The 26663-nt window shown below is 47.1% G+C and overlaps 1 protein-coding gene across 1 annotated transcript in view; it reads right to left on the bottom strand.

The window, feature by feature from the left end:
- Window positions 1-26656, bottom strand: part of Ptch1 (patched 1) — a 53626-nt gene extending 26970 nt beyond the window's left edge. The window contains exons 1-11 of the mRNA XM_015503972.2: window positions 26580-26656; window positions 9868-10057; window positions 6644-6713; window positions 6452-6543; window positions 4869-5067; window positions 4437-4558; window positions 3468-3615; window positions 2588-2719; window positions 2039-2194; window positions 1307-1405; window positions 175-300 (exon numbers count right to left, since the gene is read on the bottom strand). Of these exons, the coding sequence (XP_015359458.1) occupies window positions 175-300; window positions 1307-1405; window positions 2039-2194; window positions 2588-2719; window positions 3468-3615; window positions 4437-4558; window positions 4869-5067; window positions 6452-6543; window positions 6644-6713; window positions 9868-9998 (1275 nt within the window). The 5' untranslated portion in view covers window positions 9999-10057; window positions 26580-26656. The remainder of the gene's footprint in view (window positions 1-174; window positions 301-1306; window positions 1406-2038; window positions 2195-2587; window positions 2720-3467; window positions 3616-4436; window positions 4559-4868; window positions 5068-6451; window positions 6544-6643; window positions 6714-9867; window positions 10058-26579) is intronic.
- Window positions 26657-26663: the final 7 nt, after the last annotated feature.

Below are 26663 nucleotides of genomic sequence, written 5' to 3'. Positions count from 1 at the left end.
ATGAGGTCAGAGCTACCCCGGTAGAAGCAGCAGCCTATTCCACCGACCACGAGCCGAGCCCACCCCCCCCCCCCCCCCCCCCCCCGTGCTGGCGGGCTACGTTCACAGCAGTGGACATGCTGAGTGCCAGGGCACCGCTGAGCAGCCCCAGGCCCCACAGCCCTGGCAACCCACCTGGAGGGAGAATGCCCGCAGGGCAGGGATGGGGATGAGTGCAGCCATGAAGAAGGCGGTGACGTTGCTGATGGAGGTGAGGGCCACGCTGGCGCCCGTCCGCTTGAGGCACTCCCCGGTCCTGTCCTGAGGATGACAAAGCAGAACTCAGAGCTGCACTGGGCACTGCCTGCCTCCTGGCGCGCAGACCCCGTAGGCAATGCAGACACACTGGCCTGGGGACAGGAGGGGTACTGCTGCCTTGTGCCCCACCCAGCTCCGCTCAAGACCACCCGATAGTCAGGCGTGGTGTGGTCAGGTGTGATTCACGAGTACCGCCACCCAAGCCGGAAGCCGCATGATGGTGACTTAAGTGTTCATTTTAAATATGATTTAAAACAGAAGAGGCAAAGGGACAGAGAATCCCAGAGAAGAAACGAGGGGATGGCAATTGGTAGGAAATGGCGCACGAGGACACCTGTTAGGGTTTGGCTCTGGAATGTGTCCCCCAGGCTCAGGTCAAGACTTGGTCCCCAAGGCAGCAGTGTTCAGAAGGGGGGCTTCTGGGAGTGGCTGGCCCCAGAGGGCGTGACCTCATCGGCAGCTGCCTCCCCTGAGGGCTTTTGCAGCTGATGGCACCAAAGAGGCGGAGCCCGGAGCCCAGAGGAGGAAGTGGGCCACGGGCAGCCAGCGCAGGCCCTGGCAGGGTGTTTCTGGCCGCTCTTCCTTCCCTCCCTCTGTCTCTGTTTTCCAGCTGCCACAGGTGAGCAGCTTGGATCCACGGCATCCTTGATGCTCTGCCTCCCCTCAGGCCCGGAGCCATGGAGCCAGCCAGCCACAGACTGCGACCTCTGAAACCATGAGCCCAAACCCAGGCTTTCCTCCTTGAAGTTGTTTTTGTCAGGTATTTTGTCACAGTGACGAAAAGCTAAGCCAAAACCCATATTTCCAAAGGCACCGCAAATGGATCTCTTGGGACTTCTCACGGCTAATACACATCTGTCCTTGAGATTCCTCCAGCGGATTTTATTATTTAGAGCTAGTTACATGTCCTCTGCCCTCTGCCACATGGAGAAAAACTAAAGGACAAATACTCAAGAACAGGAGAGACCTGGGGTGTCCCCCCGAGTTCCTTCCTTCGTTTTGCGATTACCTCAAAGGGGATCCTTTTATTCTGTCCCGTTTCACTAAACGCATGTGCCAGTAGGAAAACATCGTCCACGCCAACACCAAGAGCGAGAAATGGCAAGACCTGTGGCGAAGGCAGAGCACAGTGGCATCAGACGTGGGCCATGCGAGTAACCCTGACCCTGCTCACAACACCGTCCCCGGTGCCCTAAGGTACCCAGAGGGAGCTTAGGTGAACTCACTGCGGAGCGTTTACTTTCTTTCGTAGCTTACACCCCCAAAGCTGACCAGTTTCAACTCCTGTTACCTCTCGAATACTAAGGCCCAGGTATAATAATTTCTTAAAGTTACAGATGAGGAGGAATCTAACTCTGGAGCCCTGGGTTCCAGACCCCTGGACAGCACCTTGGGAGCTGAGGAGACAGGCAAACGCTCAGCCGGAGGCCCTGGGGGTGGGCCCTGCACCTTGGGCTTTCACAAGCCTGGGTGACTCTAACGCCCACCTGGGTTGGAGAATCTCTGGGATTCTAGTGAGTGACATACACTGTCCTCAGTACAGCGTCTCTGCTAATGACCAGCCCGGCCCAGCTCTGCCCACTGCCCTGAGTGGCGGGTGGTCCGTTCCCAGACGGCCCTCCCCTGGTTTGAGTGGCATCCCAGCGGAAAGCCCAGAAGACCCTCTAGGTGACACGAATGTGTGGGGCAGGCCTGGGGAGGGGCTCATCAGGGGACAGTGGACAGGTGGCTCCTTGAGTACCTGAGTTGTTGCAGCATTAAAGGAAATCCCGATCAAGGAGCACAGGCCCAATCCTGCTGCCACCGACAGGGCGACCAGGAGGACGCCTGCCAGCCCCACGGCACCCTGGGACTTGGAGCAGTCCCAGCGCAGCATGGTCAAGCAGGCATAGGCAAGCTGCAAGCAGAAGGACGGGGCGGGGGACACAGAACAAGGGCCAAACGTTAGAATGTGTTGCGATTCTAATGCTTTCCCACCCCTCACCCGGACCCAGAGGTAGAACTCATCAAACCCAACAAGAACGTGATTTTATAGATGCCACATGAAATGAGGGGGGACTCCCAGACAGGAACACTGCAAATGGGGGGACGGGGGGGGGACGCTTTACACAACCACTGTCCACTTCGTGACGAAGCGGAGCTCTCTCTGTCCCGGGGCACGTGTTTGTTAAGAGCAGTTAAGAAGCAGGTGCGGGTCACGGGGAGATGCAAACAAATCCAAAACCAAACCAAATCCAAAAACAACCTGACCCAACCCCCCCCCGCCCAGCAGCCCGCGACTGATCGTTACCATCAGTAAGTAGCCACTGGCCACGCGGATGACGCTGACATCAGAAAAGGATTTCAGGATGTCATCCAGGGTGGTGGTGGTGAAGGAGAGCACCTTTTGGGTGGAATTCTGGGCGACGCTTTGATGAACCACCTGTGGTCACAACACAAGGCTAAATTCCCAAATGGAATTAAAGCTTCCACAAGCGTCCACAGCACAGGTCTCGGGGGTCGCATCTCCCTAGCCCTACACTTCTTTCCGGTACCTTAACATCACAAAGTTCTGTGATTCAGGTGGACAACCCGTGCCACGGCTAAGATCAAGGGAAAAACGGGGGCCACAGTGAGCCGGTGTCCCTGGACTCGCTCGGGGCACTGTATTTACGCCAGGGCGAAGCCCCCTACTCTGTCCCTCATGGCCCTATCCGTTTCCCCCTAATCCAGAACAACTCATTCTCACAGGCACTCCCCCACCCCTTCATTTGCTGGCCACTTTTAAAAGGTCACAGGCAGCTCAGTAGAGGTCACTGCTTGGGAAACAAAGGCCAGCCCCTGTCACATGACCCAACCCAGGGGCCTGCAGCTGTGGAAGGATCCTGTGCCTTCTAATGTTTTCCACACACCTCTCCTTGTTCACTTAAAAAAACACTTATGGCTGAGCTCAGGAGCTCACAACTGGTTACCAAACATGTTTTGGGGTACCCCGATTAGAATTAGCATCTCTTGGATATCGCCCTAAGACTTTTGCTATGAGGGAAAAGGAAAGCTTGCACCCCATCAAGTTCCCAGAATTTTAATCCACGTTGGAAATGAATGTCACAGAAATAATGTTTTAAATATCGGTGAAAAGGAAAGATGGAAGGCGACCCACGAGTGTGCCCCCAACTCAGAGATGGGTTTACCTCCACATAAGTCCTCTGCCAAGCCTCCAGGATGGCTGCCGCTTTGTCCTCGTTCCAGTTGATGTGTGACACGTACTCGTAGCCCTTGAAGTGTTCGTACATCTGCTTGGGAGTCATCAGCTGGAACATGGTCTGCAGGGCGTGGGCGCTGAGCAGGGGAAGTCGGTAGGAAGGCACATCAGCATCCCCAGGAAGCAGTCTCCCGGAGTGACCCCCGGCCACAGCACCCCCACTGGCCCCCAGCAGCTCTTCCCTCCCACAGGAGCACATGTTTCCATTCAAACAGGACTTGGCTGGTGATTTTGTTTAATAGATGGATGTACCAAACTAAAGGTGTAACCTTACAAACCTTTTACAGATAGACCCCAAAATTAAATTAATAGGCAATTTCCTTTCTCAGTTTCTATTCCATGCAACAGGAAGGGGAGAGGAGTAGATAGCTTGACCAGACCCGCTGGGTCCTGCAACGCACACACTCCACCGCGAAGTCCCCCCAGATGGCGGCTTTCCCGAGGGAGAAATCTCAGCGCCACACCTGACACTCCACTGCCCAGAGCCAAGAGGGACCGGGGGCAGCTCTTGCTTAGCTTTTAGTTCTTGGTCTTTTGTTTAACAGTGTGCGCCCCTGCCCGGCTCACATCTGCCAACACTGCCCGCTAGGACTGGTGTTCCTGGCCTGCTTTACGCATGCCCGATCTCTACATAATAGGCAGATCTTCTAAAACCCTCCAGTCAACAACCACAGTTGATGCACACTACAAATCCCTTCTAGAGAGATTCCCGCAAGCTGCTTTTTCACACTGGTAAGGTCTGCTAATATTTCCTAATACTCGAGGCCACAGTATGGCAAGCCAGGGTAACAGTGAGGTATGAATACAAATACACTTGCAGATGTGTGTGTCGGAGGTGGTTTTCAAGGAAAAGAGGAGAGAAGAGATGGCTCGCATTTTACTCTGTGTGCCGGGTTACCTGAGGAGCTTCCCAGTGCTGTTCTTGACTGTACCACCCACAATCAGTTCTTCCTGCCAGTGCATGTATTTTCGGGATAATCCATGGCATCCACCATTCAAAACAAGGGCCATATCAAGAGGCTAAAATAAAAAGACAGCCACATAATTACGGGAATTAGTAGGCAGGTCACATGCCTTGTTAAAATCCAGTACATTAAGGGCTTGTTTGTTTCAGAGAGAACATTAATAACTAGGCTAATGAGAGGCGTATGGCAAATATTACAGCAAAATTTAGCTCTATAAACAAACTTAGTTCTGTAGGTGGAAAAAAAGAAAAAAGAGATCATGGAGAATGAAGTATTAAATATGAAAATAATAAAGAGAAGAATAAATGGAAATAAGAGCAGCTTTTCTCTCTGGCCCTTCTAAGAAGGCTCACGGCTGCACTCACTCGGGTTGAGTTCTTGTTGGGGGCTGTTGCAGGGCAGTCGGGATCAGCGGGGTTGAGGCAGGGGCGGTCCATGTACCCATGCCCCACTTCAGCCTTATTCAGCATCTCCTCCCAGCTGTCTACTTGATAATTTATTTTCTTTAACTCTTCTAGGAATTCCAAAGGGTCAAAGTTGGTCCACCGCAAAGGAGGTTTACCTCTGCGAAAGAAATCAGGAGGGGAGACCATGAGAAACAACTCTCAAACTCAGGAAAAAAGTCTGCATGTCTTGTATCCATATTGCAAGAGGCTTTTTGGTAATGCTGGGACTGGGGCATAAAAATATGCATGGTCCTTTCCTGTAGGTCTGTATGCAAACATAAGTTAGGGAAATAATTCATGATTGAAAATGGCAAGCACAGGGCTTATGAGTTAAAGAATGCACCGCCCCCCAAAAAATCTTCATTGACAGTATATTGTATTTTATATCTAAAAAAAAAAAAAAATTAGCCAATGGACACTTCTCTAAGCAGAGGAGTAGGATCCAAAACTTAAGGGGAGGGGGAAGGAGGGGGATCACATTGTCAAATTAGCACTTGCTGGCCTACTAAATACTTTGTAAATGTCATCGATCAAAATATTTGATCTCTGTTCCTTTTAACAATTCCATACTTGTGAGCTCTCTCTGACAGCCTGGCGATCAGGCGGGGGAGCCCCCTGTGGCCTCTGCCATCACCACCATCACAGCCACTTCCCCCCACACTCACTTTTGAATTTGTGCTGTTGACAGACCAGAAAGGCTTTTGGCTGCCTGTTATGTGGTTCAAACCACTGTAGCTGCTTAACCAGGCTGAAGTCATTATTCAGAATCTCCCAACCAGAAAACACAAAACCCCTTATTTCCCATCTAAAACTGTACACTGAAGGTCAGGGGATGGCCACTGCAAATTGCTTTTGCAGATATGTGCAAGCCAGCACAGAAACAATAACCCAAGCATCAACTCTTGCATAATTAACCGAAAATGTCTACACTGATTAACAATCATTCTTTAAAAGACGCGGTATATATAATATCCAACTGCTAGACTGTGACGCGTCCCCCACCCAGGCCTTCAAAGACAGGGCACTTCCTCCTTAAATGTCATTAATATGATCCAAAGAAAGGTTCGTATTTTACTCCACAGGAAGATCTTGAACTTTCAGTTGAAGGATTTTGTTCTGATCCACACCCACTAAAAAAAAAACCTTCTTCTTAAAAAAAATAAGTTAAAGGTCTAAGTGCCTGGTCTGCAAAACCACATTTTATAAAGAGTTAAAACAAAATCGCACATACTCTGCAATAATTTGCATTTTATTTGCATATAAATAGGTTGGTAAAAGTGAATGAAATTTAATGATGCCTACAGAACTTTTTTTTGAAAAGGGGAAAGCCATTCTGCTGGAATCCCCTCTTCCCCCACTATTCACTCAAAAAATGCACATGGAATTTCAATGTTTTTATTTCTTGTTCAAAACTGAAATAGAATCAACAAGGATGAGCAACGTCCGAACCCTGCATCTGAAAAGTTCAGAAGTCAGATATCAGAAGACGGGAGGACACTTACAGGAGGTACGCCGTCCCCGACTGTAACTTCGCCCCTTCCCAGAAGCAGTCCAAAGGTGTAATGATTAAACAAGGGTAAAGATATTCTATGATCTGTCAAGGTGAAAAAGAACAGGCCATGCATTAGGTGAACACATACCACTGGGGTGTTTTTGAGACTTTTTTTTTTTTTTTGCAAGACAAGAAAATATACCTGATCCATGTAACCGGTTTCTGTGATAAGTTCTCCTGATTTGTAACACAAATGTTCCAATTTCCACTGCCTATTGGAATGAAAAGCAGAGACAAAAATTTCTCATAGTGATGAAGAAAATTAGTGCAAAATCAGAACAATAGAACATATAAAAAGAATTGCAATTTCTACCACTTTTAAGCATCTGTCAAAACCAGCAGAGCTTTTGCCAAGTGGAGACCAGAAAGCTTGCTCTAATGAATAGATAATACTCGATTGTAATTAACATGTGGGGTGTTTATGTAAATGAATGCTACCAAAGTACTTGAAAAGTCTTGTTTTCTTAAGTGTTTTCCCAATAATCTTATTTACACCATTAATCTGCTTTTCCACATACATTAATCAACTTGAGGCAGCCCAGCTGACTCATCACAAATTCAAAACAAGCGAGGGCTAAATCAGTGAGGCTTGTGATGTACCCATGCAGAATACAGTATGCATTACAACACATCATAGATACTGTATGCTGACTTTTTTATTCATAAGCAGTGTTTGAAACAAACTTTCTTGTTCTTATCCAAGAACGTAATAAACAACACTTGCGGGGCTGACCACACTCTCGTGGAAATCACACCACAGACACAGATCAAGAATTAACTCGAAGTTTTCTATAAACCGTGCTTTCTAAATGTGTTGATGAAAAACAGGAAATATGGAAGAAGAATCCAAGAGAAGCAAAAACAAAAAAAAACAAAATAAACCTCCCCTTAAACTGCTCGTATCGGTCTCCAAAGGGAGGCCTGTCTTCATCTAATGGAGCTCTCTAGACTTTAGCCTCTTCCCTGCGCCTCCTGCTGGACCTTCTTAAATGGCACCTTTCTGCCGATAACCTTTGACCAGTGCTGATGGAAACAGTCCCCTTCTCTAGAGCATCAGCCCGCACTGGACAACTGTAGTGGGCACTGCCCAAGCGTGGCTTTGTCCCTGCCTATCTGTATGGATGTCTCTCCTCTCCCCAAGAGTAGGACTGATGTCACCCACCCATCCATCCGTCCATCCACCCCTTTACCCACCCGTCCAACTCTTTCAAGTATGTATGTGTCTATAAATGTATGTACTCTCACACACACACATGCATGCATAACACACATGTATAAATATACATACATGTAAAACACACACATAAATACACACATTTTAACTCTGTATAACATCAACACAGAACCGCCAACACTAGTAGGTTCTCAGTATCACCTGATTACTTGTGCTTGTTTTAGAAGACGTGGCTGTGCATTCACTGACCTTAGAACCCGAAGACAAGGGGTTAGAACCTGGCTCCACCATTTAATGGTCCTATGAGCTTAGATGAAGGCTCTCATAAGTCCTAGTTTTTTCACCAAAAAGAAGGAGAGCTCAACTACATGTGCATTCGTAAAGTCCATTCCAATGCATAAAATTGTTCGGGCTCCATCTTAGCTTAAAGGTGTAATTTCAGTTTACAGACCCTCAAATCTTCTCCTGAGGGACATACACGACAAACCCTCTCAGGGCAGGGGCTCTTATCTTAACAACATCCTGGGCACACACACAGTGGTCCTGACCATCCACTTTCAGAGTGTTTGCTAGGCTTCCCTTGCAAATCTGCTCTGGGCATCCGCTATCTACAGTTTTTTTTTTTTGGGGGGGGGGTTGTTTTTTAAATACAGACTTAGAGGTGAGCTGGTCCAACCCAGTGCTAAAATACCTCCTCTTGTTTCCTAAGGTCCTTTCACACACACACACACCTGATCTGGGAACCACCTGAGGATGAGACAGATAGCTGACAGATGACTTTCCCAGATGTGGTGGTCCCTGGGGTCCTATCTACAGCTGGAATGGGTCCCGCAGCCAATCCAGGTGTATCCATAGGAATAAAGTCAGAGCAGGGACAAGCACACGTCCTAATCAGGTTCTCTTCTCTAGGTCTCCCTGGTTACTGAATGTCTATGTTGCAATTTCTTCACTTCTACTGTGAAAAAAATAGTTATCTGTCACCCCCTTAGAGTTCAACAGTGCTGGAAAGCCTACGAGAGGGGGTGAAGTTGGATGAAGCCCACTCAGGGTCCTCTAGAAATGGAGTTTAGTGATGGCCATCTGAACAGGCTGTCAGTCAATCAAAAACGGACCGCCTGGCCTGCACAATGGACCACATGTGTGGTTCCTGTCCTGAAGTGTCCAACAGTTTACATACATTAGAACAAGGATTGTTCTGTTCTAGAACTCTTCCTAAACTTTTACTTGACTCACAGCATTGTTAAAGTCAGCCATGAAACTAAAAGATGCCTTTTTTAAAAAAGGTGTGAATCTACTTGAGGTAGGAAGGATTCCCAAGGAGGCTCCACCCCACCCATTTGCTTTGTGATGTGCCAACTATGGATTAAAAAGAAGTAACTATTTCCTAGTCCTTCTTAGCATTACTTATAAGGTAAAGAAAGGCAATTTAAAATATAGCTGCTCTGAAAATAGCTTAAGCAATAAAGACAATTTACTATGTTACCAATACAATCAATTTTGGAAAAAAAAGAATACCCTTAGACAATGAAACATTTAATAGCCCAGATATACAATCACCCAAATGGATCAGAATCATTCTCTCTGGGGGTGGAACCAAGATACTTACCAAAAATACATTATCAAGCATTGGTTGAACATTTCTAATATGAAAATCTGAAATGCTTCAAAATCCAAAACTTTTTGAGTGTCAATGTGATGTCACCAAGTGGGAAATTCCACACCATGAAACTCTGTTTCATGCATGAATTGCTAAAAATATTATATAAATTATCTGTAGGCTATGCTTATAAACTGTATTTGAAACACAAATGAATTCTGTGTTCAGAATTTGGTCCTATCCCCAGAACAGATATCTTATTAGGTCTATGCAAATTTTACTCCAAAACCTAAAATAAAAATAAATAATAAAAATAAAACAAAAAAGAAACACTTCTGGTCCCAAGTATTTTGCATAAGGAATACTCAACCTTACAATGTCCTTGCTTTGTTACCAAACTCTGAAAACCAAACAAGTTGAGGGGGAGGGGTGGAGAAGACTCAGTGACAGAGGTTCAATCCCCAGGATGGCAAAAAAGTTTTACTAGAACAACACACCAGTTGAACTGACACTCAAGGTACATTTTCCAGGCAACTTTGCTAAGCAGGGACCTATGCCAGCAGCGCCTTCCCGCCGCCTTCCCAGCTGGCCTTACCTGTTGTACATGTACACATGGACCCGGCTGGCCTGGAGCGCAGAGTCCAGGTGTTGCAGGAGCGCTTCTGTGGTCAGGACATTAGCACCTTCTTCTTTTGGGGTCTGTATCATGAGCTGAGGATTAAACATGGCCTCTTCTCCAATCTTCTGGCGAGTATAATTTAATTCACGACTTACTCGCCCACCAACTGACAAACATGGACAGGTTTCAGTGAGAACAAGAAAAAAAAAAAAACCAACAAAACAAACAAAAAAACCCACATCATCACAGATTCCTGTCGTTACCTCACAACGGAGGCAAGTTCCTACACAATGAACACACTCTGGCCATGCAGTGGTCTGTTTGAGGAGCAACACTCATTTCATTAATGGTAAGGTTAACCTTGCACACGATAAATATGTAAAAAATACTCTCTGACCTGCATGTCACTTCCGCAGACCTACTGGATGTGTGCTTTGTGCACATTCTAACTAATTTGCCATGTGTCTGAAGGGGGAGGGGGGCAGGAAAACTCAGACACCTTTTCCTTGTAGACTAGACCAAATAACCCTGTTACAATTTCTTTCACTTGTATAAACAATGTGCCCCTGCAGCACATTTCAAGATAAATGGCTTCAATTTACACTCTTCTCCTAAGTAATCTGGCAAAGGTAACAAGGAAATGTTTCTCCTCGTGGAAAAAGAAACAAGGAAAGGTGGCAAGTGTGTGTTGGGCACCCCAACTTGCCAGGAGAAGATAAATAACGTGATTCAAATCAGATGCACCCGGGGAAACCCCATGGAGGGGCAGCAGGCTCTATCAGCTGGGCCATCACAGGCAGTCCCTGGAACACGGTTCTATCCGAATCATCCAGAAAACACAGGTGCAGGTTCTGAGTCACCTAGGGGTGGGTGGCCTGCGTTCAGGAAGCTTCCCAGGTGATCCTGCACCAACCCAGCCCTTGGGTAGGTTGGTCAGAGCTGGGCACAGGTGGCCAAACCATTGGCACCGATTCTGCTAATGCCTTTTTTCTCATCCTCTCCATTTCACACCCTGAGGCCCAGGCTTTATATTCTATCCTAGTTTTGAACCAGGGAAACTATGGAAAGTAGCACCTGCCCTGGAAAGCGTCTTGGGAGGATGGTACAGAGAGAGGACCCTAGAGTGTCTCCCCAGGCCATGCACTTGAGGGTGAAGGGGGCGGGTCTGAGGAGTTCCTAAAGTCGCTGATAAGTTGAATTTTTGCTGAAAAGCAGGCCTCCTGCTAGAGTTTAGGGAAAAAAAAAAAAAAAAAAACTCAGTGATTTTAGCTTTCCCACGAGGAGGAATCCTTTTTCTTCAAGTTTAGTATTCAAGGACATAAACATTTGGTTTGGGCAAGTAAATAAGTACTGGGAACAGCGGGGCGTTTAGTTCTTTTGGCATATTTTATAAACAAGGGGGCAAGCTAAAAAGCAAATAATGCCCTCATTAGGAAAACTAGCGCAGAATTTCGGGCTGGCAGGACCCTCTGTGCAGGTTCACGCAGACGCCAAGGCCGCCTGGAGCTCCAGGGTGAGGCTTGGGCAGGAGTGTGTATGCAGCAGTTGGTTCCTTCAAAGTATCAAGACTCCTGTGTGCTGGCCAACAGCCGTGGGGAGTGGCTGAGGACCTTGCAATCAATTTTCAATTAAAAACACCCCTGGGGCTGGAGGTACAGCACACTGTAAAGTAGTGCTGGCCTGGCATGCCCAAGGCCCTGGGCTCCAGGGTGGAGGGGGTTCTGGGAAACTACTTGCCACACAGGCTCATTTGCATAATGTTGCTGATGGTATCTTCCCTGAAACCCTACTACATACAGCTGCCTGAAGGCAGCCGTTCATCCAGCAGGAATCACAATATATTCTACCAGGAGGACTCAATCCACATCTTGATGGTAGGCGGTTAAGTGATGCCCAGGGAGGAGGTGCCTGTGGAGATGGCCTGGACTTGGCAGGACTCCCTCTGGCCTTATCAAAGCAGCTGACTGCAACTATGTAACCCACAAAGGGGCCACAACCCAGGAGATAAATGCACACAAAATAACAAAATCAAGTGGGAGGGGCCTGAGCTGAGAGTGGCCTCTTACTACACTCTTCCAGACCAGCTGCACGATGGGTCCATGATTTTAATCACAGGGATTTTCAGAAAGATTGCTGTTTCCATAATATCAATTGGAGACCAGCCAGGTCAGGGGGCCACATTTGTAGTCCTGACTACTCAGGAGAATGAGGCAGGAGGGTAGCTATTTCTAGGCCAGCTGGGGTTACTTAGCCTGACCCTGTCTCAAAGTGAAAAATAAAAAGGGTCGGAGATGTCACTCAGTGACAGAGCATCCCTGGGTTCAACCCCCATTACCCCAAAAAATAAAACAAAAAAACGAAACAACTTCATGGTCTCCATTATATTTTCACAATGTTTATTAAAACAAACATTTTAATAAAGATGTACATTTGCCATGACTCTGGAATTAGAAATCCTTTTGCTCTTCTACCTCTTTGCTCAAGTGATCATTACAAATATCTTGGCAAGGTGACGAGCAACTTCAGCCAAGACAAGACTAACACCACAGATGACCAAGCAAGTAGAGGTCAGACCTGAATTCTAACGTCTGCTCAGCCCCCTGTGCTTGATCCTACTTACAAGTACTGTTAAGTTAATTTTTACATATTACATGGCTCATTCCTTGCCTAACATTTCAAATATGAACATTCTTGTGAGCTACCATTCGTTTTATGGTCAGCCGTGGTCAGGGCAAGTCCTCAGTTGGCAAGCATTTGTGAAGGCGCATCCCGTGTGCCAAGGGGTAGGAATAGTTTAGGGGATGAGATCTGTGTACTCTGCTGCTATGTTCCAAGAGACTCGCTGGCCAGTGACAGGAACAGGCGATACACCAACAAGTCAGTAAGGACATTTTTATAGCATGACAAGTGCCAGGAAGAAGTAAAGATGGCAGTGCCAGCTTGGGTGGTGGAGAAGGGGGAAGGCTACTTCAAGTAGGACAGCTGGGAAGACCCAAAGGGAAGTGACGTTCAAGGTGACTGAAGAGCTGGGTGGAAATGTTCTAGGAGAGGAACAGCAGAGCCTCAGGGTTGGCTCACTGCGAGGAGAGAAAGGAATACATGTGCCTGGAGCTTGGTGAGCCATGATGATGTCACTCACTGCTTGTGTGGGTAGACTTAGCTCCTTCTCCAGTATACCTGTCATCAACAGCATGACACTCAGATGGTCTTACATCAGTGTTCACCCAAGGCCCCATGGTACAAGCTACAAAATCCAAACTCCTCTAGACAGCCACTTGACAGACCTGCCCGACATCTGCAAGCTGTCCTAGCAAAAGCCCATCCCAAACCCTGGCTGCATGACAGCCCAGAGATGTCCTCCTTATCACCCGCAGCGCAAAGCCTTGAGCTCAGGACATCGCCCAGAACCACTCCAGGTGACACAAATTACAGTCAGGGCCTGAGAGAAAATGGTGTTCTCCTTTCTCTTTTCCATTTCCAAGGTCAAAGTCTTTATATATTCTGAAAAATAATCTAATGTTCATGAAATACTGCAGAGGAAAATAACCATAGAGAACAGAACAAACTGCCAAATCCAGTATTTATTAGGCAAACGAAGGCATAGAGAACCAGGTTAATAGCCATGATATGATGGCTGGGTGGGGTTCTATGAGTAATTTTTACCTGCTTTCCTTTTGGGGGGAGGGGTTCTCTCTAATTTTAAGGTTTTCTTCAAGAAACATGTATAGTTGAAGGCTTCTATGTGAAAAAAGACAAGGAAAAAGAAGAAAAGTGTATTCAAAACAAGATCTGAGTTTAAAACAAGCTCAGTGCAAAAATAAAATGCATCTCTACCTCAACCTTTCTCTCTATCTTTCTCTCTTCATCCTGCAAGCAACTACTTAAACAAAGTAACAACCAGCTTCTTTGAATAAGACACACAATAACATTTTATGCTGGTGTGGGCTTTCCATTTGCCAAGCCCTTTAAATCACTTGTTGACTTAGAAATCAAGGTGGGGGGAGCTGCCTTGGACAGGTAGTAAGGATGGGGATCAGAGCACCCTGGTTTCCAGTGCTACCTTTTGAGGCAGGGAGATTTGGGATAAGTCCCTAAATAGATGAGCTCCAGTAAGATTCTCTGCAACATAGGGACAAAAATGCTAAAACCCACGACACAGGATGATGTGAGGATTCACCGACACTGGTTGTAAAGCTGCCCAAGTCCTCACCTGGGGACTGGGCAGACAGTCATCCTTTTCCTCTTTTATGAAGAGCATTTGTCATTGCCCTTACTTGGAGGAGTCAGGTGACTTGCCCAAGGTCCCCTGACTAGTAAGGGGCAGAACTGAAGACACGAATCCCAAGGCAAACTGCCCTGCCAGCCATAATGCTTCTGAGCACCATCTGAGAACCTGAGTGCAACAGAGGAGCTGGTCTAGAAGGACCAAGATTCCCATGCCAGACTATGTGAAGCTCACACCTAGAACTTTCGGAAAGCATAAAAAAAAAAAAAAAGGCATTTTTTATATAAAGGATAATGATGCTGCCTCCAGATTTTTGAGTCATGAGGGCACATACAAGCCATCTTCTGCTGTGAATTCTGCATGGTATACTCCAAAAACTCAAGGCTTAGATCAATTATTTGAAAGAGGCAGGTACAGGGCATCACTTCTGCAAAGAGCTCCTTTGATAAAGCTCTGCTTATTCTCTCCTCCCCAAACCAACCCAAGCTGGGTTTTGCAAAGCAAAGCAAGTGCAAATGTACTATTCTTTGCTTTGCAGCACAGGTAAGAAACCATTCTGCAAAAAGGTCCCCACCTCCAGACAGTCCTATTCCACTGCACTGCAGGTGTTCCCTGCTGTGTCACGGCCTTTCACACAGAACTGAAGCCATGTGTGTCACATTCACACAAAAACTCTTTTAACAAACTCTTATTGTGGTGATCTAGGTTAAGATGACCAGAGACAGACCAGCAGACATTTTTTTTTTAACCCTATGAAATTCCAAGCCCCTTAAGGGAGGTGCTTCTCCTGTCCCCTCACCTCGGTATGTGCAGAGGACACAGAAGCATACCAGGGCACAGCACACAAAGTATTGCATGAATAGACGAATGAATGGTCTCCGTCCTGGGAACAGGCAGTCATCTGTACAAGATATTAATTCCCCCCAAAGCCTCAAAAAGTCAATCAGTCAAAACAAATGGCCCTTTCAGCCTGAAAAGTGTCCACTCAGAGTCCAATTAGGAAAATAGGCCTGTGTGTAGTCAAGTGCAGCATTTGCATTTGATTAATCCTGAGAGTTATCTAACTGCCTCTAGAGACCCCCCCCACCCCCACCCCCAGGTCCGTTCTTTCAATGGTGCGGTTATTGTGAGAATGGAATGGTATAAAATTCTAAAGGGCTGTAACTGCAAAATTATTAGTACTGGCTCATTTTCTAAACTGAAATAAATGAAGATGCCGTAATCTGGGCTACTGGCTGAACACCCATGGCTGTTAAATTTCAGTCCCTCTTCCCCCTCCTCTTTTCTTATTCCGGAGGAGGAGCCAACTGCTCCTGAAGGTTCTGGGCGGTCAGAGTATGCCCTTGGGTGTTGCCATGGGAAAATGTTGGAAACACACGGCCCAAAGAGTATTTGCCTGAAGAAGAGTCCAGACCAGGACACAGCCACTCTTGCGCCCAGCGACCTCTCCGGACAGCGCACAGCGCTGAGCCTAGGTGGCGCGCAGCCGTGTGTAGGGTTCCGGATGCGCGCATGTGCGCGTGCGCGCCATGGTAAGCACTGCCCTCAACACACAGGCCAGCAGCTTGCGGTGCCATCTGTCACCAGCCTTGCCCGGGCTGCTCCCTCTGAATGGCTTTCCCTAAGACCAACCCGCTCGCCCTGTCGGACGCAATCAGGTCAGTACAACCCTCTGCCAACGCTAGACCTGCTGCCTGTCGCGGCACCCAGGGCCACCAACTCCAGAGCAGACCCTGCATCTGTTGGGAGGCCCTCTTCTCCGTAGGTCACCCACTGCAGGACACAGCCGGAAGTGCCCTCTATTCCCAAACAGCACCAGTTCCAAGCTGTGAGCTGTCCTGGGTTCCGCCTGACGGCGCGCGCTCCACCAGGTCCAGGAACTCAGGACCCGGGCCAGCATCTTTTTAGCAAGTTCTAAGTTCTCAGCTAAGGCCTGGTGACTTCATTAAAAAATAATAATAATAATAAAAGCAGAAAGCAACCCAACCACAATAAGAGTCGATCCGCAGGCTCGGCACCGCAGCACTCGGGCTGCTGCAGTGTGTTAACCCGGCTCCTTCTCCCGCTTCTGTGGGCTAACATCACCGCTCAGCCCTGGGCCTCTGCCCGTTCCAGCCTGGGTCTCTTCCCTGGCCTCCTACATGGGGAGGAGGCAGTGCGATCCCACCTTTGCAGGCTGGCCTCCTGGCCTCGCCTGAACCCCACGCTGGCCTGACTTATCTCCAGTGCTGTTCCTTCCCTCTGCATCTGTGCGGGGAGTCCAGTCACTGGGGGCCACTTTCATGATTTTGTTGCCATCAGGATTAGCTGGATTAGGGGCCAGTACATAAGGACCCCCTGGTGCCGTGAGGAAGTTTCATCACGGGGTCAGCATGGTGTGAACTATATTCTGTCAACACCACCACTTCTTACAGCCACCAACCAAAAAAACAAAAAAAAAGGGGGGGGGAGTGTAAAATGTATCAACTCATCATAGCAATAAATCCCCCCACTGGGCATTTCAAAGCGTGTGAGCCATTCAGGACTGTCCTTTCAGACAAGAAACATCAGTGATTAAAAAAAAAAAAATCTATTAAGAACGTCGTCGTGGGTCTGACAGTGGTGGTACCGGGCAAGGGGAGGAAGTACAGCTGCCCCTGGGGGAGGGGGAGGCCCACAAAAAAACTAGCTCTTTTTCAAAACCAGTCAAGCAGTTTGGGAACAGTCCCACCAAGGAGAGCTTATATTTTGTTCCAAGGTTCTTGCCATCAAGATAAGATGGTTCCTTTTTTTCTAAAACAAAATTTTCATCACTGCCCATCCAGCAGCCCCCCTACCCATATGAAGGACAGCAACACCCATTCGTAGGACAGGAGCAGAGAGAACGGTGTGGGGGGTAAGAGCACAGGAGGAAAACTAAAACAGATCTTTTAACTCCTATAAAACTCCAGTGACTGCCATTTTTCCTCTGAGGGGATCATTTGGCCCATTTATTGACCCAAATGCCCATGGGCCCCACTCTGTCTGGACCCTGTGCGAAGTAAACACAATTTGCAGAGAAAGTCATGGGATTTCTGCAAGTGTGTGCAAGTGTGTGTGTGACAGAGCAGTCCCTCGTGCACAGAACCGGCTGTCCCATCAAAGCCGTATCTGTTATATTTCTGTCCTACTCTTCTGTTTGGAGTATTCACCCACAAGAGAAAAGGAGGTAAGCTCTCGCGGCCCTGACCTGCAGCTGGAACACAATACTTTCGCACAGCCCTGCCGACCCCTGACATAAATTTTACACCGCAGCTGGCATTTACACACTCAGCATTACCATATGTATAGCTACTCGGTGCTAATTATGCTAATCACCTGTCTAACTCGCTGCTGCGAAAAATGGTTGTATTTAGCAGTCCAGTGCGTACCAATGCAGCTTACTGTGTGGCTGAAATGTACATTCAGACGGCCCTGAATGGCAAGATTTTTCCACGTTGCTGGCTACATTCAGGCCTCAGAAAAATTTATTCAAGTCAACTGGTTTCGGTCCGCAACAAAAAAGTTACGAGAAAAAAGTGAGTGTGTTCTTGCCCTAACATTCTGGATCTGCTTGCAAGCAAAATGATAAATCAATTGGTGTGGGAAACAAAAAGGGAGAGGGATTTCTTTTGGGAGCCATGTGAAACTGTAGCCTATTTAAAAAAAAAAAAAAAGAAGAAGAAGAAGAAGAAGAAGAAGAAGAAGAAGAAGAAAGAAAGAAAGAAAGAAAAAGAAAAAAAAAGAAAGAAAAAAAAGGGGTCATCCTATTCCTCAAATCTCTAGAAAGAGCAGTTAATAGATATTTAGCCCTAATCCCAATTCTCTTAAATTGCAAGCTTTGTTTGCAATTAAGCAAAGTGTTAAACATGTACAATTCCCCACCCCATCATGCACAGACTAAAACAACGGTATCGTATTTATCAGTTTTACTCATTACAGCAGTGTGTGAACTCATGGGGGGAGACAATCAGCTAAAAGTAAAGAAATAATTTCTTAGGCAGCTAGGGAAAATTCTTTTGTTATTTTCTTGCCTAGAAAGCCTCTATTTAAAAAGGGGCTGTGTGTGATGTTTAAGTCTTATTTTGTGAAAGTTTCTGGTTTCCCACTAAAGGAGCAAAGGAAATCAGGGAGCAGGGGTGGGGGAGATGGGAGAATTCAAACAAGAAAAAAAAGTGGTGGGGGAGGGAGAGGGAGGAGTGGTCTCAAAACTCCTGTCTTCACCACTGCTGATTTGTAAAGCACTTCTCTCGCACCACTGTATAGGATGGATTTCTTAAATGCGGGCGATATTCATGCAGCTATTTTAATAATGCCCTAAATTCAAAATGAAATCCGATTTCCTCCTAACTCACAAAATATGTACCTATTAATTTAAAAACCCCGGAGTTGGGCCCCTGCAAGGCTGTGCAGGCTGCAGGGGTGATGCCCAGGCAAACCCACCCCCTTTCACTGCCAGCTGCACGTGAAACACATCTGACCCAAGGGTGGCCCCAAGTGCCCCCGTTCCGTTCTCACCTTCAATGATCTCCATTAGCAGAATCCTTACTTAAATCCAGAAAGCAGGAACAAACCGGAAGACCCTTTATTTTGCACCATATCTCGGGCCACCCCCCAGTGTGATATAACACCCGAGCAGCCTGGGGATAAATCTTAGCTTTATGCACAGGTGAACCCGCCCAGCAGGCCTTCCCTCACGCTGTAGGGGGTCCTGAAGGAAGCAGAGCCTCTCCTGGCTTGGCTTCCCTCACCTTTCAATTTAACCAGGAGCAGATGACAGAGATGAGGCTCACAGAAACTTGAGGATGCTGCCAGGAAGACTACAACTTTCTTCCTGCCCCTCCCCACCCCAAGGATGAAGCTCAGAGTAACTTGAGGATGCAGTTAGAAGGACTGCCAGCCTCATTCGTGTGTGTGTGTGTGTGTGTGTGTGTGTGTGTGTGTGTGGTGCTGGGGCTTGAACTTAGGGCCTCACGACACGAGGCAAGCGCTCTACCACTGTACTACATCCCCAGCCCCAATCCAGCATTTTATAAATTGATCTGACCTAATGAGGCAACATTATCCAAGCCACATCTTGCCGTCTGGCACCCCAATCCCACATGCTATTCTTTGCCATTCATTCCAAAGGGTTCATTTATCTGGGTTCTGGAGTTCTAGATCTTGACCCTGCAGCCCAAAACACAGGGACCACTACTGCGCTGGCTCCCCACAAAGCCAAGGGCCCACCCTGCTCCCCCCCTCTCAATCCCTCACTCTTCTTAAATAGGAGATGGACCACCCTGCCTCGTGGCACACAGCAGTGTTTACATTGCAATACTCGGCTGTGTAATACATCTGGCATTTTTGGGCAAGATTCCTGAGCTAGGGGCCAGAAGCCCTTAAGCAATGATTTAAGGAGGAAAAAAAAAAAATCATGCACACTGACTTAACAAAGCCTACTTCCAGTTTCTTCTGCTCCCTTCTCTACAGGTTACATCAATAACTGCAAACTATCTTGGTTGTTAAACTGAGTAAATCTGCTTCTTCTTTTCATCGATCCTAATAATAATAAACAAACTCTGTGCTGTGATATGGGGACTTGCTTCTCTCTGGCCTCCCCGCTTTCATAGCCAGTGGTGTTATGGGACCCACATACAGTGTGCACTATTTGGGCCAACTCACACCTGGGTTTCTGGATCAGAAATAAGGTCCTGCCTCCACATTGTAAATCTCTCCAACAACAAACTTGTTATTCATTAGCAGGTACATGACTGTCCACCACGGATACAGTTTTCTGAACTGTTTTTCCAACTATGCTCTAAGCCCCCCAAAACCACAATAGTCCTGTCTCTGCTGAAAGGGCTGAGGATGCACCATTTTACATGCAAAATTCCTGAACACTTCCCCAATAGTCAAGCAGTTCCTCAATGATAGCCTTCTACTGTTTTGGAAAGCTAATTAGCTCTGTCAAACCTAGTTAAAGAGTACATATGTAGACAAAATTAGGCAATGCAGTGTAAAGGGTTGGGAACATCCTAAATCCAACTAAAGAGAGGAAAAAAATATTTAAAAAAACCCCCAAAACTAGGAAGTATTATCATAAAGCACCCCAAATGAGGGATTGACTACAAAGAACAACAGGAGAGTTTATATTTTGATTCTGTATCTTTAAAGAATGTTCCCATGGAGAAGACTCCAAAGAGCTTCCTCCTTCAGAGCAGGCAAGGTGCATCCACTAGCAAAGCCTTTGCTCTCTTTGATGTCAACCAAGACCTTGCACGGGGACTAAAGAGCCAAGGCTTCAGAGTCAGCCAAAATTTGGATAAGAACATCCATCTTCTTTGATCTCTACCCAACTCCATATTCCCACTGGCTTGGATAGGGGTTCTACCCAGGGAAGGCCTGAAGGAGGGCACCTGGGTGCCAATGTCCCGGTTTATTTTACTCAGCAGTTCAAGAACGCTACAGGACCCTCCTGTTCCCTGTTTCATGGGCCACAGGAAGGACAGGGGACCGAGACATACTTCTCATGCCCTCTGGTGGTTTGGTATACACTGAGTGAACACAATGGGTTCTAAAGTGACCTCCAAAGTCCACAAAGATGTCAGGCATCTTCAGCAGGGAGACACACATCTGCTGAAAAGAACCCTCCCAAGAACCAACTCTCTGGGCTGATCTTGAAACCAACAAGAGAAACTCAAGGATGCAAGGGCAGCTCTCCATCTAGTGTCTCCCACAGCCAGTTTCAAACTCCCTCCTGTCCATCTCTGACTAACCAGACGTACGGCCATTGCAGATTCCACACGGGGAACTCCAGGATTCCTCATAGGAGGGAAAGGTTGGGGCAGCTTAGGTGTGGCTGGGAAAGTGGAAGGAAGGGTGGGATGAAGAAAAGGAAGAAAGGGACCAGGAGAGGTTTGGGGAGCCCCCAGGGGCACAGGGAATAACAGTACTACAGGAGCAAACCCACCCAGGTGGGCCAGTTATTGGGGATGTCCTAACTCCCTCCACTTTTGCTCCCCACCAAGAGCATCCAAATAGTGCCAAAATACTATCCTGCAAAGCTGCTTCTATTAAATCGGATCCCCTTTAAAATCATTTTAAAATCTCCCTGTATTTGTTTTAAAAGGCAACAGAACTTTTCGAGCTGAACACACGCCCTAAGCCCGTGGGCATACTCTTCAGGGTTCAACCTGGGCAGAGGGCTGGCATGGACCACGTGGGGGGCAGCCCCATGAGAAGCCCCTTTCCCTGCAGCACTGTGGCCCCTGCCTCCCCCCCCCCCAATATGAGAAGCACAGCAAGGACAGACATGTTCCAGCTCGCCCTGAGTGGACAGGGCGCTGGGGGTCACGGGCAGGTCAGCTTTGAGGGAGAAATCCAAACGAAACATAAACACTGCCCCGTGCAGACCAGACAACTCTCCGCCATCCAGCCAGCATTAATCCAGCATCAGCTGCGGCGCATAATCCAAACAAGCGCCCCGTCGGCTGGTACATCTGGAAGTTGTCATCTTTTGGAACTTCCAAGCAGCATTTGTATGCATCGGAGACACCCCACCACCCAACTTCCGGGAGGGTCAACAACAGGTAGCAGGGAGACAGGGTGGCTTCCCAGGGCCAATCAACTGCCTTGTGCACCTGAGGCTACTTGTTATTGATGTATTTATTTATGCATTTGCCATTTGATATTTTTTAAAGTTAATTACTATTGGGTTTTCAAGTTTTGACTCTTAAGTATGAAAGGAATACCACAATTGCTTCTACCTATGCTGTGCATCTGCTACTTGAACCTAATAAATCCCTATCTACATGGTCTTCATTTAAAAAAAAAAAAAAAGTGCAGGGGTCCAGGGAACACAACAAAGTTGCATTTCATTGTCTTTCTGTCCCTGTGAAATGTCCTCAAAGGAACAGCCCACTCAGCAGAAACGGGGGTAACTTTAGGAGGGCAGTAGTGACAGGGCCCATTCTGCCCTTCTGGTAGAGTCCCTCTTTGCTATCAGTCCCTCGCCTGCCTTGGTCTTGCTCCAGAAGGCACCCTGGCAAAAGCAGGGTGCCAGAGCTAACCCATGGCTCCAGCTTGGAGAAGGAGCTGTGATTGCAGGGTTCTGTGTTCCATGAAGGCTTTCTAGGAAGTCCCCTTCATACTCAAAGCCTTCAGCCCACCGAGACCAAGTGCAACAAGGTCTTGATGCAAAATTAGTCACACACACACCACCCCCACCAAGCACTCAAAGATAAAGTTTTCTTTTTTCCATGGCTTATTTCCTCTCTCCTCATGGCAGTTACAATTTTTATACTTAAGTTAGTAGTGTGACATGGAAGGAATGACCAGGGTAAGCGTAGGGATAGCATGGCAGGTTTACCTTCAAGACCAAAACCCTTCCGCATCCACAGCAGCACAGTTACAGCCCTAAGGCTACCATGTTTTCCATCCGCACAATATGGATCTTCTACTTGGAGTTATTTATCATCTAAACTACTGGTTCTCAATTGGGGTCATTTTGTGAACCATGCCCCAACGTCTCCCCTGGATATCAGGCAACCAATGGAAACATTTTAGTTGATCTAGCAGGAGGTACTCCTGGCCTCCAGTGAGTAGAGGCCAAGGATGCTGCTGGAGGTTCAAGGACAGCCACTCACAGCAGAGGGTCAGGGGAGAAGGGCGGGGCAGGTCTCAATGGTCTCCTATAACCAAGCACCCTACTTCATTTCAAGAACACCAGGGCACGGTGCCATCAAGTGCAAACTGGGGGAGCCCCTACAGACATCCACATGTATTTTTTTTTTCCATAAAAAGATTCCTATTTCTCTTTTTTAAAAAAATGAACACCTCTCACCCTCTACCTTGATGCTGGCCTCAGAGCCCTTAACAGCCAAACACCAAGGCAAGGTGGATTCCGGCCAGGCTGTCACCCTCTGCAGAAAGGAGGCCAGGGGCTGGGCGAGCTTTCAGAAAAACAGGAAGCTTGAAGAGATGAATGAACCTTCACTCTGTCACCAGAGATTTTCACTACAAACTTGTGACAGAGAGGGGGCTGGCGCGGGAGGCTGACATGAAGGGAAATAGATATTAAGGGGGCCAGGAGGACAAAACCGCTAAACTAAAAGGAAACGCCAACACAGAAAAGAGCAAGAGTGAAATATATCCATTGCCATCTGTGTCCTGAGATCCAATGGTACCAGGGGAGGACACCAGAGGCCACATACAATGGCACAAAGTGGCCCAAGGAAGAGCTCCCAGCACACACCTCACACAGGAGGCCCCGCAGACCTTCCAAGCCTCCAGGCTCCCACCTCCACCTCAAAGACCCTGCAAAGGGCACGAGGCCACACCCTTTTTCTCAGCCTTTGTTCACCCTGTTCCTTCTAAAGGACATCCCCACACACCCCACCCCACCCCACTCCAGCCCCCGGCCTCCTCCCCAGGGCCATTCTAGAAGGCATCCCTGGTTTCTGTGCCATCTTGGCACCACCGCCCTGCATGTCAACTGCCCACAATGTGTCTGTGGGCCTGCTGGGCAGAGGTCCCCCTGAGGGCAGGGTCTGTGGCTTTTCACCAAGCCTCCTCTGGACTGGCAGAGGCTAGTGCAGAGCAGGCACAGGGAACATTGCAGAAAGAGTGTTTCTTTCTAGTTTTAAGTGACAGTCCACCTCGTCCCACCTTGCTGCCATCGTCAGGTGGTGACTCTTTCAGGGCAGGGGTCCACAACACATTCCACCAATTCTATTTACCATTACTCCACTCCTAGGTGAGCTGGATTTGACATTAATGATTTGCAAATAATATAACCCCAAGACCTAAGCTGGCACCTGACATAACTGACAGTTTCTTAAAAGGCGATCATCTTAACAGAACCAGAAAGTTCTTCTAGCTGTGCACATGTGGGTGTGCAGGTGTGGTATATACTGGTCTGCACATTGTGCATAATGCATTCAGACTGTCTTTATCTTCCCCAGCACATTCAAGTACAAAAAGTCAAATTAAAGACATGGCTATCAAGTGGGTTGCTCAATTTGCTGGCTGCTTTAAAACATATCCTTGGGCAGATTTGAGAATGCAGCAGGGAGCCCATGTGCACATACACACACAGAAACACAAAGACAACTGGATGTCATATATGTTCCATTTCTTTAATCGCAGGAAGAGTAATCATCTTTTCCAAACTGTCTTAGCATCCCCTTTCCTATCTTGGGTTGCTTTTTAACTAGGGATTCATTTGGCTTATATGTGGAGCAAATATCTAGTTCATGTAAGATTTCATGCCTGGAAACTTTCCTGTTTTGATTAAGAAAGCATCCTGTAACAGACTTCTTTGCTCATAGTGATAAAGTTTATCCAAGAGACTGATACCTAAAAGGAACCTAAATTTGGCAGTGGTACTAAATTTAATTCACTGATCTCTGCTGACATATATACAGGGCAGTAGGAAATTCTCACTCCTGAGAGAAAATGCTCAAACTATTCCACTGAGTGCTGACGCGACCCCCAGCTCACTTGATCACAAACAAGGTCTTCCACAGTTACCTCCACTTTATATAGCAAGTAAAGATGTTGACTGGTGTGGCAATCTCTCTGGCTGAGTTCACCTGCATTTATGAAACTTGCTTCTTCTAGAGGGGAAGAAGCGAGCATGAGATGCACACATGCATGAATGGACGCACGGATGACAGATGAAGGCCGAGGCCATAGGGGGTTAAGTGACTTCAGTCACTAGTAGGCAAAGTGGACAGAGACAGGGAGTGACCCATAGCTTCTCATCTATAAGATGGGGCAATAACTGTTAAAAACAAAACTCAGACACTGTCATGTTATCAAAATAAAAATAATAAGAGCTACTTTATTCAGTTGTACAGCATGTGATGAAAACATATAGTAAACACCTTGAAAATGGAAGCTGCTCAGTAGGTATTGAATATTTGTCCCAAGAACCACAGAACCACACTGAAACTGCCTGTGCAGAAAGGGAATAAGAGCTCAGAGGATGGGGACCATAGCTCAATGGTAGAGCAACTGCCCAGCATGCCCAAGGCCCACGCTCCATCCCCAGCACTGCAAAAACAACAACAAAACCCAAAAGAAGACGGCACCTCTAGTGCCCACTTACTATAGAAGTTGGAGCCCCTGCCCTTGAAATGAGCTGGACAACCCAGAAACACTTCCTCCTGGAAATAACACTATGTTAAGAAACTCACAGAACCTCTTCAATTATTAAAGGTCTGCTGAAAAATAATTGCTCAAACACCACAAAACCATTTTTTTGTCATTATCATCATCAACTGGCAACACATAGGTTAGTCCCTCTTAGTTCAGCCAATCACAGACCTTCCACACTATAGCCCCGCCTCAGGAGTTACTGCGCTGGATGCCCCTTTACACTCAGGATTGGCATCAGAGAGCCCCACTCAGATGGGGCCATCGCTAGGCCCTTCTTGCAGGCCCTGCTGAGGGTGGTGTGCTGCCTTCTAGAACACTCTCCTCTCTCTCTAGGTATCCCCAGGTCTTCCTCACCACCTCCATGGAAGCTTTTTTTAATTTCCATTTAACTTCTATGGCCCATTTCAACTATCCACCCAAATTCAGTGCAAGTGCCCTCAGTAAACTCCTTGCTAGGGACATAATAAGTGCTCAGTGAAACCCTTCTTTCATCTACCAACGACAAGCACCAAACTGAAGGAAATGGCCCAATGGATTCAATCCAAAGTACACTTGTATTAATTACCAAGCTACTTAAGGAAGGAATGTTTTCTGATCTTAATTATTGGATTATTATTTTAATTGTCAGTTCTCAACTAAATACTCTACCATATCCTTGCAAAAACGCTGCAAGATTAAAATACTCTTCGAGGTTAGTCTCCAACACCACCCAGAAAGGGATCACTGAAGCAATTTATGCATAATAACTCCTCTCTTGCAAGTCTTGAGTTTCTAAGAGTGCCCCAGATATTTCTGGTCTGAAATATCTGAATAACTACTTCAATCCTCCACACCTACTCCCTTGATAGAGATACCCAGAGCAATATATAAGGGGTTAAAATGTTTCCAAACAGTGTGATTCTTGATCATTGAGAAGCAACCAACAAAGGGGGGAGAGGGGATAAGGAAAAAAAAAAATTTTAAAGAAACTCTTACCACCAAAAGAATATACACGGTTTCCGTGGTGGGTGGTGGTGGTGGTGGTGTCTATTTTAAATTTACAATTCATTTTCTAAGGCCGGCTTCAAGAACCCCCAAATTGAGGAACATGCATAAAAGCCTGGCAGAACCCCTTGGAGAGCTCCCGGGGCCCCTCCCTTCCAGCCAGCGTTCCTAAAACACATTTCTTTTTCCTGCCTGCAAGAACAGCTTTCGCGCAGAATAATTCCATTTAAAAAGCCCCCACCCGCGAGGAAACATTAATCTACTTTGCAAACATGCGTTCCAGTCAGTGCTTTACTATTTTTTTCAACTCCTTCCCCCCCACCCCCCCTTTTTTTTGTACCTTGAGACAAATGTTTTTTTCCCCCAGAGTTGAAAGCTGTCCAAAAACAGGACCACACACGCCGCCGCCTCCGCAGGCCCGCGC

The sequence above is a fragment of the Marmota marmota genome, unplaced genomic scaffold (genome assembly GCF_001458135.2).
Source record: "Marmota marmota marmota unplaced genomic scaffold, marMar, whole genome shotgun sequence".
Classification (NCBI taxonomy): domain Eukaryota; kingdom Metazoa; phylum Chordata; class Mammalia; order Rodentia; family Sciuridae; genus Marmota; species Marmota marmota.
The sequence above is the reverse complement of the archived record's forward strand: the minus strand, read 5'-3'. Positions and strand labels throughout refer to the sequence as shown.